Below are 16,397 nucleotides of genomic sequence, written 5' to 3' on the forward strand. Positions count from 1 at the left end.
AAATGGTAAAATGTTAAGAGTATTTCTCACTGAGTAGAAGGATCACAAATGATCTTTATTTTCTACTTTGTACTTTACTGCATTTCCAACAAAAGTCACATACTATTTTTATAAAAATAAATAAACAGATAAAGCATAAAGTTTTAAAGTTTCCCCCTTTAAGCTGAGGACAGAGATTAAAGAGTTGCACTAGAAGAATTAAAATAACTTAGAAATGCCCTTAACCAGTCTGTTAACTTACCAATTGAAAACACTGCACTCAAAATCCTCTGCCCTCCCTGCTACAGCAAAGGAAGCTATACAGTTAGGACAGCCTTTCAAAGAGTGAATCCAAACACTTACACAGGCAGGCAAAAACATAACTAAGGATGGATAACAGACAGGAAGATGTGCACAGATTTTTTCATAATATATAACATAGAAAAGAATATATCTAATGTTTAATTAGAGATGTCCCATATAGAGATGTCCCATAATTACCCCAGTGACAGCCCTGTGCAGATCCTAGACACAAGGATAAAAGATCAAATGAGCATATCAGGTGTTTCAAGACAGGACTGTAGAAGGCAAAAGAGTTAATAAAAGAAGGCATTAAGAGGTATTATTTTAGAGGCACAATTGGGCTTTCCCCTTTTGACTGCTCATTTCTGTTAATTTTATCATTTATCTGCAAAAGATGAGATATACAAAAAGACCAAGACTGTTACAACTCTTCAAACCACCCTCCCCCAAAAAATCACTGATTGAAAAAATTAACAAGGAGAAAAAAAAATTTTAATATATTTCCTGGCACAATTCAAACTGTGGGTGAAAGATGTTCAACTTCATGAAATATTTCTTGGTTTCTTATGGTTCATGGACATTAAGTTCCTGATAAGATTACTCAGTTCCCTCCCAGTTAGGAGTTTATTTCCATACTTTTGCCAAGACAGTGGTAGGACATCATGCACTCAGTCATCATTCAAGGATTCATCCATTCATTGACTCAAGCAATAACTTAGTGCCTACCATGTGCAGGCTAGATGGGGAAGGAAAGCTTTACTTACAGCTCTAAGGTCTAACAGTTTAGGATTGAAAGAGGTTGCATTCAAAGATTAGTGAACATTTTTATTAGGAGAATAGCTAAGATACTTATAGCACTTATCTAAAAGTTTTAATTATAGTTTCCCAATTGGATAGCCATTATTTAGGGTGAGTAGAGGTGCCATAGATTAGTGTAAGGCATCCTTGAATCTCTGTGTGCACCCAGAACTGACAATAGACAGAAAAAAAATGTCTCACACATGTGCACTGTTTCTAGACGTATGTATGTATGGCTGTGATTCACACAAAGTTATTCTGAAATGTGACTGAATTCATAGTATCTTTTCATACTCATGTGTTTTCTCATTAAACGAATACTAAGATGCAGTTTTTAAAGTAGTAAATTCAAAAATTTCTAGAAAAAAATTACTTCTTTCTAAAAATAGCTTTAACAACTTATCACTATGCAGCAAAAGAATATACCACTGGCCTCTCTACAACAGTAAATTAAAAAAAGAGAGATTTGGCTTAAACTAAATCTCAACAGCTAAAGATTTACTGGAAAGTTTTGCAATATATTATACCTCTCTGAATAAATCAGGCCTAACCTGATCATCTGAAATCAATAAATTCTCAGATTCTATCTTACTGGAAAAAGAATCAAGCCCTCACAAACAACTTTAATCACAAAAAAAAAGAAAGAAAGAAAGAAAGAAAGAAAAACTAATAGGAAACCACTAAAAATATTAACAACAACAAGACACCAAGATGAAAAAGGCTTACCTCAAAATTTTATAATAATTCCAAAGAGCATTTAGCATTATTTACCGGAATTATTCAATGGCATTTAATCAGATGGGGAAATTCCTAACTTCCTGGCCTGTAAGGCATCAAATTAAGCAGGCTCAAGAAAAACTTTCTGGGCTTCCCTGGTGGTGCAGTGGCTAAGAATCTGCCTGCCAATTAAGGGAACATGGGTTCGAGCCCTGGTCCGGGAAGATCCCACGTGCTGCGGAGCAACTAAGCCCATGCACTACAACTACTGAGCCTGTGCTCTAGAGCCCGTGAGCCACAACTACTGAAGCCCGTGCACCACAACAAGAGAAGCCACCGCAATGAGAAGCCTGCGCACTGCAACGCAGAGCAGCCCCCGCTCGCCGCAACTAGAGAAAGCCTGCAAGCAGCAACGAAGTCCCAATGCAGCCAAAAGTAAATAAATAAATTTATAAAAACAAAGCAAAAAGAAAAACTTTCTGCTTTAACAAGAACATGGTATATTTAACAGTATAGTAATAAAGAGATTAATAATATAAATTATAGAATATATATCTCCAAACCAAAACAGATTTCTCATGAACAAGTACTATAAATAAAAGGATAATTTTTAATGTAACACAATACTATATATTGACTACATGCAACACAGAACATGTAAAAATGTTCTGAACTTTAGTATTTATACAGTAAGAAATGTCATTCTAAGCATACAATTTTATACTGAGCACTAGTGTTTATCCAGCATCCTCTTGTCACTACTCTGATTTCCATTTTCTCCACACAGTCCATGAGCTTCAGGAGAAATGACCTGAAACTACTCCAGAGGCAGGCCTGCCTGGCCTCAGGGTAATCTCAGCACCTACTGAAGACCAGTTCAGAAATCCAGGTGTAAGCTGAGGGGCATCTCATTGCCCTGCCTACGTGGATTGGTTCAGAAGTGGGGATGTAACCCAGTCAAGGCCAATAAGAATGAGGGAAAGTGTGCTAAGGGATTGTGAAAAAGAAGTTCCCTTGCTCTTCAAGGGGGAGCCATCAGAACAGCTTGCCCTGCCCTCCGGATGTGTGCTGCGCACAGTGGAGGCCTGCCTCTGCTCCTGACCATGAAACCAACTCAGAGAGAGCGGAGCTAAAAGAGGACAAAGCGGCACGGCAGGGCCCCGACGCACACCTAGCCAGCTATAACTGGCTTCCTTCACCTACGCAACCCAGCAAATCTCCTTTCTTATTTAAGGCAGACTGTGTTGAAAGCTCTGCTTCTGGCAGCCAAAGGCACGCTAACTGATACACACCAAAGGCTCTTTTGGAATAACAAAATCATAGATGGGGTTAAAATATTGAGTCTTTTTTTTTTTAACACATTCCTATTCTTTATGATAGTCTACTTCTTTTTTTCTTTCTTTCTTTCTTTATGGTTGCGTTGGGTCTTGTTTGCTGCACGCGGGCTTTCTCTAGTTGCGGTGAGCGGAGGCTACTCTTCGTTGCGATGCGTGGGCTTCTCATTGCGGTGGCTTCTCTTGTTGTGGAGCACGGGCTCTAGGCATGCTGGCTTCAGTAGCTGTGTCATGTGGGCTCAGTAGTTGTGGCTCATGGGCTCTAGAGCGCAGGCTCAGTAGTTGTAGCACACGGGCTTAGTTGCTCCACAGCATGTGGGATCTTCCCAGACCAGGGCTCGAACCTGTGTCCCCTGCATTGGCAGGCGGATTCTTAGCAACTGTGCCACCAGGGAAGTCCAAAATATTGAGTCTCAAACTATAAAAATGTTACAGATAAGGACAAAAGGCTTTTTATACATATATGTACACATATGAAAAAAAAAGAGATAATTGGTTATGTAATACATTGGATGTGGCAAAAAACTGCTGAACATTTGACCCACTGATCTAATAAGTCTCTGATTCTGCCAGCCCCACGGTGCACAGAGCAACACAGGGATACAATCCCTCTATCTCTGTTATCACTAGAGAGGCTACAGATAGCTTTGTTCATGAACATAAAGGGATTCTGACCCAAGCTTAACCAGTCAAGCTTTATAGTGAGTTCTATTCCTGGAACTAGATAAAAATTTTCTCTGCCTAATTAATTATTTGTATAAGGAACCAGAGAGAAAGCCAAGAGGCAAAAACTTGACTGTTACAAATTGGATGCCTTGAGATAGTTCTAAATGTAATACGTAGGAAATATGATTAGTCAACAGCATGTTTTAGCAGATAAGAGAAATCCTTAAAGATCTATTAAAAGAAGAAACCTAAAAACAAGCCTTTACCTAATAATTAAAGAACACATTTATAAAAATTTTTTGAGGATTACCTCAATAATTTACCTGCCATAGATGCAAAATTCTGTATAGATAAAAATCAAAATCAGTCAAGGCCTTACCATGGCTTCATAAGCTATTGGAATTCTCAAAAAAAGGAAAACAACCTACCAAACCTAAATGGTAACATAAAAAGGAAACATATGTATTACATAATGTATATTATATATATATATATAAAAATATATAATACATTAAATAATATTCTTATATAAATAATAACATTCTTTGTTTTCCCTCTAATACATGTTTAGATGTACATTAGCTACCAATCCCTAAAAAATTAATGAATATTATACATTTGTTTATAAAATAATTCGGAGGTTATTTTTTAAAAGAGAAATAATGCTGTTTATTTCATTTTCCATGTCAGAAAACTTAGGTCAGGGGACTTCCCTGGTGGTGCAGTGGTTAAGAATCCACCTGCCAATGCGGGAGACACGGGTTCGATCTCTGGTCCAGGAAGATCCCACATGCCAAGAAGCAAATAAGCCTGTGCGCCACAATGACTGAGCCTGCACTCTAGAGCCCACGAGCCACAACTACTGAGCCCACGTGCCACAACTCCTGAAGCCCACACTCCTAGAGCCTGTGCGCTGCAACAAGAGAAGCCACCTCAATGAGAACACGTGCACCGCAGCAAAGAGTAGCCCCTGCTCACCGCAACTAGAGAAAGCCCACGTGCAGCAACGAACACCCAACGCAGACAAAAATAAATAAATAAAATTAAAAAAAAAAAACTTAGGTCAGAATGAGATTGACAGAAAAGCCTTAATGAAATGGGTATCTTCAGAAAAGTCAGATAAAAAGCAAGTTAAGCCATGGTTTTCCACAGTGAAATCCATGCTAGATTGCCATCTAATGGCAATGCTTTTGTAACTTCATGAGTATGTCCATAAGCCTGATGATTTCAGAGTACATCTTTGACCTGCCACATAATGCTCAAGAATGTCTGGACTTTCTGTTGCAACAGTCAATAAGCTTTTCAGTCTGGATACCATTTGCAGGACCAAGCATCACCAATGGAAGAAAGGTGATTATGCTAATGTTCTATGTGCCAGGCCCTACACTGGGCTTTTTTCTTCATGTAGTCCTCAAAACAACTCTGCAAGATAAAAAGGTTTACTTCCTTTTCAGAAATGAGGAATCTGAGGTTCAGAGAGCCACAGCTGTTAAGCAGTGGAACTGGAATTTGAATCTACTCTATCTGGTTCTAAATCCATGATCTGATTGCCAATGAATGGATTAAACATAAGCAGATAAAATTTAAAACTGGGGAAGAGGAAAAGAAGCTGTTAGTTCCTCACCAAAATCCACATTTGTTATGGGCTGAATTGTGTCCCCAGAAAAATTCACATGTTGAAACCCTAACCCCCGGTAACTCAGAATACGACTATATTTAGAGATAGAGTCGTTAAAGAGATGATTACATTAAATGAGGCCATCAGGGTGGGCCCTAATCCAATCTGACTGGTATCCTAAAAACAAGGACACAAAAAAGACACCAAGACCATGTGAGGACACAGCAAGAAGAGGCCCTCTACAAGCCCAGGAGAGAAGTCTCAAAAGAAACCAAACCTGCCAATACCTTGATCTTGGACTTCTAGGCTCCAGACTGTGAGAAAATAAATTTCTGCCGTTTAAGCTCCCCAATCTGTGAGATCTTGTTACGGCACCCTTCGCAAACTAACACAGTGTTCTCTTATTCCTTGGGGGCACAGTTAGACAATTCCCAGCCTCCATCATAGTTAGGTTTGGCCATGTGACTAGGTCTTCAGCAGAAGAAATGTGAGCAGGGGTGGTGTATGCCACTTCTGGGCATCCCATGCACACTCCTCCTTGGCCCTTTACTTCTAGCTGGCTGGAACAGAGACAGTGCCCTGAGCGACCTTCACAGCCTCATAACGATGATGACAACATTGCTGTACCTGAATCCCCAGAGGACCACCTGAAGGAGAGCTGCCCTCCAATGTGTCAACCACCTATTAGTGTTAACTGAGCAAGAAGTGAATTTCTATAATGTCTGAGCTTTTGGGTGAATTTGTTTTACCAGCTAGACCATCCTAACTAATACTGAGGCATAAGAAAGTATAGAGAAAGTGGAAATAAGGAAGAACAGAAATGCCCATGGTGGAAAGTGCTGGTTGTAGCTGTAACTCTATCTATCAGGTGCTGTTTCACCAGAGACAGGACAGCCTCAGCCTCCCAATCCTTTTCAACTCAGGGATTGCCACAGAGGGAAGCACAGTGCTTTCTAATCTTGCAACATACTTTGGGAGAAATAACAGACCAAACCAGAACATAATTCTGTGCCATAAATCTTCCTACGAGGGCATTTGTTAAATTTGGCCCAGTCACTCACTAAATGTGCTCAAACACACTCTAAATAGTCAAGATTGACAAATGACGATGGAAAACTCCACAGTTTTGGCATCTTCCTCTTGATGACAAGTTGCCCTGTCTCTGTTGAAAGCTACCAAGAGGTGTACAGACAGCCTGTGGTTACCAACCCTTGATGTTGCAACATTTAAGTATTTTTCTCTGTCCTTCAAAATTCTCAAAACATATGAAACTCTGTACAAGAAATATTACAAAATTCCATACATTCATACAATGCATTTAAAGGAGGAAAGGACGGTAGATGAATCAGATTAATCAGTAAAAGAAAGTTAAATAATTCAAAAAAAGTTGAAAATCCCTGATCTATCACTGTCCTATAAGACCACAATGTTTAGAGAATAAAAAGAACAAATCTGAAAAATAAAGCTTTACTTTAGAGAAAGACCTTGTGTAGTCATCAAAACAATATTATCTCTGTGGAATTTCACAAACGAAGAGTATACTGCTATATCAATTATTCTCTTGCCTAAAAGAACAAATGTGAAAATTACTATGGAAAGTTACTCTCTTGTACTGTATTTCTACTCCATATGAAAGATGGCTTCAAAGAGACAGGCAGCATCCAATGGAGAACCAATGTTGATTTTCCAGGAGACTGTGAGATCCCTCAGGCTTGGTCTCATATGTGTAAGGCCCTTGTATATCAAGGGAAAACACCCCCTCCCAACTCTCCAGAGTCATGCAAAATTGCCACAAAGCTCCTTTGATAGGTGTATACTACAGACCCTATCTGACATAGATAAAAATAAAAAGGACTCTTACCCTAATCTGGATCATACCTAAAAAGAGGCCCAAGGATATATGGCCTAAGAGATTGTGACGAAAGAAACGGAAGAACAGCTTCAGGGCTAACAGCATATTTCGGCTTCTGTAAGAAAGTTGCTTTGCTTGCTTGCTCAGGAACAGGAAGGGAGCGTACCCCTCCTGGAACGGAATAGCCCACGGTGTACTTTGGCTTCTGTAAAGGGGGAACTTGCTTGCTTGCTTGGGGCGGGAAGAACCGGGTTCCTGATTGGCTGATTCAAAATTAAACAGCTCCCTCCCGCCTTGGGGACTTCCTGCCCTGTGAAGGGTATAAAAGCCTCGCCCGGCTGTTAGTCGGGGTCTCACTCACTTCTCTCCGAGTGGGACCCTGTCCGGACAGTTTGTGTAAGCTTCTATACTTGTATAAACGCTTTGCTAATCTTTCTGCTTGGTGTTGGTGATTCTCGGGTGTCCTTGGTTGGGACACGGGTCGCATTTACCGGGGAACTCGACTCCAGGCGTGTGGCTCCCGGACCGCAACAGGATCATAATTTATAATCAAGCAATGAATAGCTTCCCTCCTGGCTGCTAGGACACTTTCTAACTCCTGAACAGACCTTCCCACTACTTCCTAATTCTATCTCCTGAGAGGCCTAGCTCAACACCTCAAACTGCAAACGTGGCAAGTGTCCTACTTTTGAAAATTTAAGAAAGCTAGCTTCCCAGTCTTAAACTAGCCTCTGCAGTATTCCTATCCAAGAGTGTTCTTTCTTGGATAGCACCAGAAAAATAAAAGGGATTGTACCAACTGAGAACTAAGGAAGGAACCCACATTAGCTCAGGAACATCTGCTGAGCCACAGCTGTACACAAGGCTCCCTGGTAAGCACCCTCGTGGCAGAGATGAGACAGGGCAACTAAAGGGCAGTGAGACTGAGAACTACTGGAATTTGAGGCACGGGCAAATGCTATGAATGCCAAAAAAACAGTGTTTACTACAGAGACGGCAGGAACTCTGGAGAAACTACTGAGCTCAGTAGGACTTCATAAGGCAGGGAATAAAGACACAGACCTACTAGAGAATGGACTTGAGGACACGGGGAGGGGGAAGGGTAAGCTGGGATGAAGTGAGAGAGGGGCATGGACTTATATATACTATAAGTAAATGTAAAATAGATAGCTAGTGGGAAGCAGGCAAATAGCACAGGGAGATCAGCTCAGTGCTTTGTGACCGCCTAGAGGGGTGGGATTGGGAGGGAGGGAGACACAAGGGGGAAGAGATATGGGAACATATGTATAACTGATTCACTTTGTTATAAAGCAGAAACTAACACACCACTGTAAAGCAATTATACTCCAATAAAGATGTTAAAAAAAAAAAAAAAAAAGGCAGGGAAGGGCGGGGACAGCATTCCAAAGAGAAGGAACAATACATGCAAGGCCTGAAAGTCCTTGGCCTCCTTGTGGAGATAATAGCAGCTAGTGTGACTGAAATAGGGCCCAGAGAGCAAGACATGAGTTTCACATGAGATCCAAAAGCTCAATCAGGACTAGAAACTGAAAGGCAAGAAATACCTTACCAAAGGGTGCAAAATTTAGAGCAAAGGTAAGGGTAGGGTGGGGTGGGGAGGGAGGGGAGGTGATCCAATCCTGAGGACTTTAGATGCTTTTACCTAATGATGATGGGAATTTGAGTGGTCCAAGTTACTGTCGTTACTAAACAAAACCCTAGGCTTTCCAGTAGCTGTGGTTCAATTACGAAATGAGGGCAGGGCCTGAGGTGGGGAAGGGGAGGGCAGGAAAGCCAGATGACCCTATGATGCTTATGATTTTTAATTAGGTGTCATCAGGAAAGGTTCTAAATGGAGAAGGTTGTCTCTGTCAGGGTCGATTTAGCATGTGCCCCACAGTACTCCCAATTCTCACAGGAATTTAGGCAAAATTTGCCTAACACACAGTCACTGCTAAACCACTGTGATTCCTCCTCACACCCCTCCCCCATAATCCCTAATTTACGAATTAGATTTTCAACCTGATTCAGTTTCTTCCTGATTAAACCTTCCAAGTCTATGAAAAGTCTCTCTAAAAGGGTTTCAGAACGGTAAGAATGCTGAAAAAATCTGTGTCTCAAAAGGTTTCCTGAAAAAGATTATGAGCACAGCCTGAACGTTATCAGAGAGGGGGTCTGCCGAACTTTTTAGTGGTAAACCTAAAGGTCACGGAGCTGGACAGGAAGGTTGGGAGCTTTCCCTCGTGGGCACAACACCACAAAATGAGACTGTCCGCTAGGCCCTCTCTTGAAGTTACCTGCGCTAAGTGAAATGCTAGCCCTGCATCCATCGCCCAACCCAATTGAGGGGGTCTATACAATGGTACAAGACACCAGGCAGCATAATAAGTACCTAGCTACAGAAACGTTTCATTTTACCCAGGATCCTCATGAGTACAACGTTATTATGTGTCCAAGCCAACTGACTGACGTGTGCCTAGGAGGAATGAAAATTTACCAGCTCCACAGGATTGCTACCTGAAGCGAGCTCATTGCCCATGTTCCTCTCTCAATGTTCTTATCCACGCCAGGTTTTCAGTACAGCCGTGAGGATCTCGGTCTAAGGAATCACAACTTGGAGAACTTCTGACATTTAACTTAATCCCCTTTGGATCCACTCAAGGAAAACTTTAGAACAACTTCTGCTCCAGGAGTCTTTCAGGAGCAAGACACACCATCAGGTGACTTATGCAAAGGCTCAGGACCAACACCAGTAAGGGTACAATGCCAAGGACACTGTTTTTCAAAAGGCATGTGTACCTTTATATAATCTTTTCAATTTTTTTTTTTTTTTTAATGCTCAGAGGTTTTCAAGTTTCAGTCCCTTAGGGATATGTAAGATCTTTAGAAAGATCATCTTCTTCCTTATTATATTCAAATTAGCTTTTCTCTTTTGGGGGGCTTACCAAAAAAGTAACACAAAGGTGCTTTTCAGACCAGCCTTGTGAGTGTGAACTCTGGGTCAATCCACTGGTCAGGGACTTTGTGCAAGTTTAAAGTGCTTTGACCAGATGGCTTCAGAAAAGACTGAAAACAGGAAAGGCTCAGCAGAACAGACTCGTAAAAGCTCCTCAACAAGTCCTCTTTAACACTATCATATAATTTGAACTGCTGCTAAGGTACACTTACTGTAAACTACTTATAAAAAATAAGAGGTTAAAGTTTAGTCAACTGTTCACATGCCCTTTTTTTGTTCAAAAAAAAAAAAAAAGATACTATGGGGGGTAGGTCCTAAAAGTCCATATGTGTTTTATACAAGAAGTCTTGAGTTCTATAACTTACTTTAAGATTTACCATCAATAATAATTCTATATACTATATCCAAAGTATACTCAGTTCTTTTTTTTAACCTAGTGACATATACTTTATTTTTTCTTTTTATTGAAGTTTAGTTGATTTACAATGTTGTGTTAGTTTCAGGTGTAGAGCAAAGTGATTCAGTTTTGATATATAGATACAGATATTCTTTTTCAGACTTTTTCCCTCATAGGTTATTACAAAATACTGAGTAGAGTTCCCTGTGCTATACAGTAAGTCCTTGTTGGTTATCTATTTTATATAGTGTAGTAGTAGTGTGTATATGTTAGTCCTAAACTCCTAATTTATCCCTCTACCCTTTTCCCCTTTGGTAACCATAAGTTTGTTTTTTATGTCTGTGGATCTACTCAGTTCTTTATAAAGAGAATGATTTAAAACTACTAGCTTGGGGCTTCCCTGGTGGCACAGTGGTTGGGAGTCCGCCTGCCGATGCGGGGGACACGGGTTCGTGCCCCGGTCCGGGAAGATCCCACGTGCCATGGAGCGGCTGGGCCTGTGAGCCATGGCCGCTGGGCCTGCGCGTGCGGAGCCTGTGCTCCACAATGGGAGAGGCCACAACAGTGAGAGGCCCGTGTACCGCAAAAAAAAAAAAAAAAACTACTAGCTTCAGGGCTTCATCATTTACTGCAAGAGTAAATGCCTTAGCACCCTCTACTGGCCACTTGTTATATCCAGTCAGTTCCCAGCTCATCTCCCCAACAGGCAGCTACCTTTCAAAGGTCAAATGGTGGCTACAGCAAAAGCCACCCTATCCTTCCTTCAAAGCCACCTGCAACAGCTGAGCCAGAAGCCACCGCCACAAAAGGAAAGGATGAATCCTGAAGTGCACTCCTGCCACCACCTGTCCATGAGTCCTACTGTCGCTGGCAGATTTCAAACACCACCTGTGGCCCCTGCCTTGTCTGATCTGCACCCATCTCCAGTAACCAACCCCAGCCTCATTTCCACACACACACAGATTCTTCTAGGGGCTGAGCCCATGTCACTCTCCCGCTGTCTGCTTCATCTAGCCAGCTCCGGTGGGATGGGGATGTCTGGAGAGAACAGCTCACCCATTGGGTATCACGTGGGTAAACAGAGGACAAAAAAGAAGAGCCTGAAAGGCACGTTTTCCCCCACAAGCTCACAGATATGCTGCCAATCAGCTTCCTGCCCCTGGGTGTCTATTAGCCAGATTGGGGAAAGGGGGTGCCAGAAGAGGACTTCTCCTTTCCCAGAACCTCATGACAAAGCAGCTGCTCCTAATTTTCCACGGTCCCCTAGAGAAAGCCAAGGCTCCTTTAAGAGGATCGAACACAAGTAACCCGAACCCTGTAAGTTCTCATTATCTGGCCCACTTTCTTTTAGAAAGGTAAAAAAATTAGAGTCAGCATGGTATTCATTATTCAATAACAGAAGCAAAGGACAGGAGAGGAGATAGGAATATAAAAGGTAGAGAGTTTCTTCACTCCCAAATCTTGCTAGATCAAGCTACTGTTTACTGTTTATTACTGATTAATAAATGCTGGCTGGTTTGACATCAAGCATCTATTCTTTAGAAGAGGATGTTGTAAAGGACTAAAAAGTAATTCCTGCCATCAAAGAGCTCACAATTTGATTGCAAAGACCAAACAAGTCAAAGGAAGTAATTACAAAGTAACAAAGCATCATAACCTTTAGTAAAAAATATATACGGGAAATTCCATAAATACATATACACACACACAAAGTCCCCCTCTCTTTCTCATGTATAAAAAGATGATCATCAAAATATTAATAATGGGACTTCCCTGGTGGTACAGTGGTTAAGAATCTGCCTGCCAATGCAGGGGACACGGGTTCGAGCCCTAGTCCGGGAAGATCCCACATGCTGCGGAGCAACTAAGCCTGTGCACCACAACTACTGAGCCTGTACTCTGGAGCGCACAAGTCACAACTACTGAAGCCTGCATGCCTAGAGCCCGTATTCCGCAATAAGAGAAGCCACCACAATGAGAAGCCCGCGTACCACAACGAAGAGTAGCCCTGGCTCGCGGCAGCTAGAGAAAGCCCGCACGCAGCAAGGAAGACCCAACACAGCCGAAGATAAATAAGTAAATAAATAAAATTTTAAAAATAATAAATAATTTTTTAAATATATATTAATAATGGTCACTCTGGTAGAACTTCCAATCTGTACTTTTTTCCTTCATATTTTTCAGTGCTGTTTGGATTTCCTACAATAGAAATGTAGAATCTTAACAAAGAGAACAGAAATAAATTAAAAAACAATTATCAAGGGTGTAAACAAAGCAAACTGCTTACAAATATAATACTGTACACATAATATGATCTATGAACATAGATTAAAATACACAGAAGAAAGACTGGAAGAAAATATACAAATTATTAATGACCGTGTTTGTCCAGGGGCCACAGTGATTTTGTCTTTTCTGCCTTTCATGTGCTTTCTCATTCTCTAGAAAGTAAATCAATCTTTATTTAAAGAAATGCAAACGTTAAACAATTATTCACCCTCATTTTAAAGTATCATTAGTAAAAGTGCTTTATCGATAACCACTGACGTAATGACACACCTGGAATAAGTGCTGTGCTGATAAGGATATCCACCTCCTTGCACTGCTGAGCAAATAGCTTCATTTCGGCCTCAATGAACTCTTTGGACATCTCCCTTGCATATCCTCCTTGGCCCTCACCAGATTCCTTCAAGTCTACCTCTAAGGGCTCAGCACCCAGAGACTTGAACTGCTCCAAAGCTGCGGCCCTGGTGATTATTGAAGGGAAAGCAGTGGTTATTTCAGGTCCTTAATACAGAAATCAAGATCATCATTTACATACACATTTTTAAGAAAACTCTATGTATTCAAAAGTAGAAACTTTCTTTTGAGGTCTCTGACCAGACCGTTTGAATTTTTTCCTAAAGGCAGGTAACACCCTTATGATATTTTTTTCTGGAAAAAAAAAAAAACTATAGGAAATTCCAACTCTTACTTAGTTAAGTTACAAAAGGAATTTCACTACTGCCAACTCCAGTCATCAGTTAGTAGAGTTTCTTGACAGTGGTCCCACTGTTGATGATGTGAGATCTGACCTACATTCAGATTTGACATCATTCAAATCACTCAAGTTGAGGTTTTCACTTGTAAATGTTCTGACTTATGGGGACTTTTCCCACATAAACGACTCTTTTAGAAATATTGTTACAAAGTGATTTTTGCCCCTAGTCCTCATTAAATTGTGTTTGAGAAAAGCGATCTATAAATGGCATAAATGGCAAAATGTGAAGAGCCAACACATTTAACTTATGTAAAAATACATTCAGTTTAAAATTAATAAATAAATGCTAGCCAAGTTCTGTGTACTAGTTGGGAAACCAGAGCCAACAAAGCTCTCAGCTCTGTGGCAGACAGTGTTTAACTCACCAACATCCATCCCACTACAGTGAATCCCAAACCTCCCTAACGACAACAATCGCTCCAGGTACTTGTTAAAAATTCAAATTCCCAGGCCCCTTCCGAGACCCACTGAATTACGATCTCCAGCAGAGGGGTCAGGAGTTCTATTTTTAGCAAGAGCTGTAGGTAATTCTTGCCGTAACGGAAGTTTGGGAAACAGTGGACTGAGCCCATCAGTCCCCTGGCAACTGTCATGGTCGGGGAGCAGACACAAAGGTAGGATAATGAAGGCAGGGCAGAAAAGGTAAAGCATGGATGAACAAGAGCTTCTCTCCGTTTTCTGCTGACTTGAACAAGGAAGCTTGTAACCCAGATTGCCTGTGGAGGTCAACTTGTGACCACAGGGGGAATCAGCCAGAGCTGAGGACAGCAGAGAGGAGAGACAGAAGGAACCTGGTCCTGGATGGCACCGACCAGCGGCTGCCTCTAGTGTGAAAAGGGAGTCCTTTCCATGGATTTTCACTTCGGATAGAGAACACATTTTCTTATAGTTTAGGCCAATTTGAGTTGGTGTTATCCAAAGGGATACAGGTTTAAAAAGTTTTAGAAATGTCTACTATTTTATTTATTTATTTATTTATTTTTGGCTGTGTTGGGTCTTCATTGCTGCATGCAGGCTTTCTCTAGTTGTGGCGAGCGGGGGCTACTCTTCATTGCAGTGCGCGGGCTTCTCATTGCAGTGGCTTCTCTTGTTATGGAGCACGGGCTCTAGGCGTGCGGGCTTCAGTAGTTGCAGCATGCAGGCTCACTAGTTGTGGCATGCGGGCCCTAGAGCATGCTGGCTTCAGTAGTTGTGGCACGTGGGCTCAGTAGTTGTGGCTTGCGGGCTCTAGAGCGCAGGCTCAGTAGTTGTGGCGCACGGGCTTAGTTGCTCCGCAGCATGTGGTATCTTCCCGGACACGGATCACGGACTCTTAACCACTGCGCCACCAGGGAAGCCCCAAGTCACTGTATTTCTATACAATGAATCTTGTGCAGCCATTAAATATATTTGCAGTAGGTCATGTAAAGAGCTTCACGACCTACTGCTAAGTTAAAGAAAAGTAAAAAAGTAAGTTAAATAGTACTATTAGTAAAATTACATTTTTAATTAATGTGTAGAAAAGCGAACATATATAGTAAAATGTTAATAGTTATCTCTAGCAGGGTTGTAGGGTATTTTATTTTCACTTTTTGTACTTTTTTATACTTTTCTGAATTGGGAGAATAAGCATTTTTACAATCAGAAAGAAAGTAAACTGGATAACTTATTAAACTGATTTATATTTCTTTTAACATTATGTAAAATAAGGTTATTTATTCCTATTTCATATACTTACAATAAAGAACAAATAATATAAAGCATAGAGCACAATGCCTGGAAGAGAGTAAGCATTTAGTACAGGTATCTGAAAACTAAAGCTCTTGACTGGCCAATTGTTTTTGCAAATAAAGCTTTTTGGAATACACACCAAAAAAGGAAAGTAAAGACTTTATAAACTTTGTAATAGACACAATAGGCAATGAGTGGAATTTCCTAGTTATTGTCTGAAAGAATTTAGAAAATCACACCCATATATACCACTAGGCAATGAGTTGTCCTTAAGTTTTTAGGATGTTTAACTGAAAATAATACCATTCAGTTTTCCCACAAGAATTTATAATCAAGTGTGTTTTCCAATATATTTAGATTTCACATTTATAACATGATACTAACCCCCAGTCTCAAAAGAGTGATTAGATTAACTAATGAGCTACAATTATAAGAAAAGCATTACATCCGATCAGCCACATCTTTCTTCATTGTATACTTACCTTAATAAACTGTAAATAAAAATGAAGTTAAACAACAGCTATATTCTAACTGTCTACTCTCTACATAATCTAAACCAAAGACATCAACATAACTTTTATAAATTCTCAGTAGTTAACTCAACACTGAGTTTCACATCATCTCCAAGTCAAATATATACACTTCCACTTTAATAGTATTGTCCACTACAATGAAAACTTGAACAACCTACTTTTGCCAGACTTGGGGGGTCTTCAATAACTTCACATCTGCAAACATTCAAAATTAAAAGCTAGGACTAATGACATGCTTAACTGTGGCTATCCCTGGCTTGTGTCCTGGTTACCTCAGAAATGCCTTTTCTCATTTCAGCAAGACAGCATTTTATCAGCACATCACCCCTCTAAACTCCCGGTAAGCACTGTAAACCATATTCTATTGGAACAGTCTTTACTCTGAAATGTCATATTCTTTTTAACTTTGAATGGTTGCATTTCTTTTTCATCATTCTATATTCAAGATTAGCAATGGTATCTTTCCTCTACTGACTTCAAATGATAATAACTAC

At 40.6% G+C, this 16,397-nt stretch overlaps 1 protein-coding gene across 1 annotated transcript in view; it reads right to left on the reverse strand.

Moving 5' to 3' along the window:
- NNT (nicotinamide nucleotide transhydrogenase) overlaps positions 1-16,397 on the reverse strand; it is a 96,631-nt gene that overhangs the window by 52,278 nt on the left and 27,956 nt on the right. Inside the window, exon 7 of the mRNA XM_007461742.1 lies at positions 13,180-13,367. Coding sequence (XP_007461804.1) covers positions 13,180-13,367 — 188 coding nt within the window. The remainder of the gene's footprint in view (positions 1-13,179; positions 13,368-16,397) is intronic.

This window comes from Lipotes vexillifer, unplaced genomic scaffold (assembly GCF_000442215.2).
Source record: "Lipotes vexillifer unplaced genomic scaffold, Lipotes_vexillifer_v1.1 scaffold1361, whole genome shotgun sequence".
Lineage (NCBI taxonomy): Eukaryota > Metazoa > Chordata > Mammalia > Artiodactyla > Lipotidae > Lipotes > Lipotes vexillifer.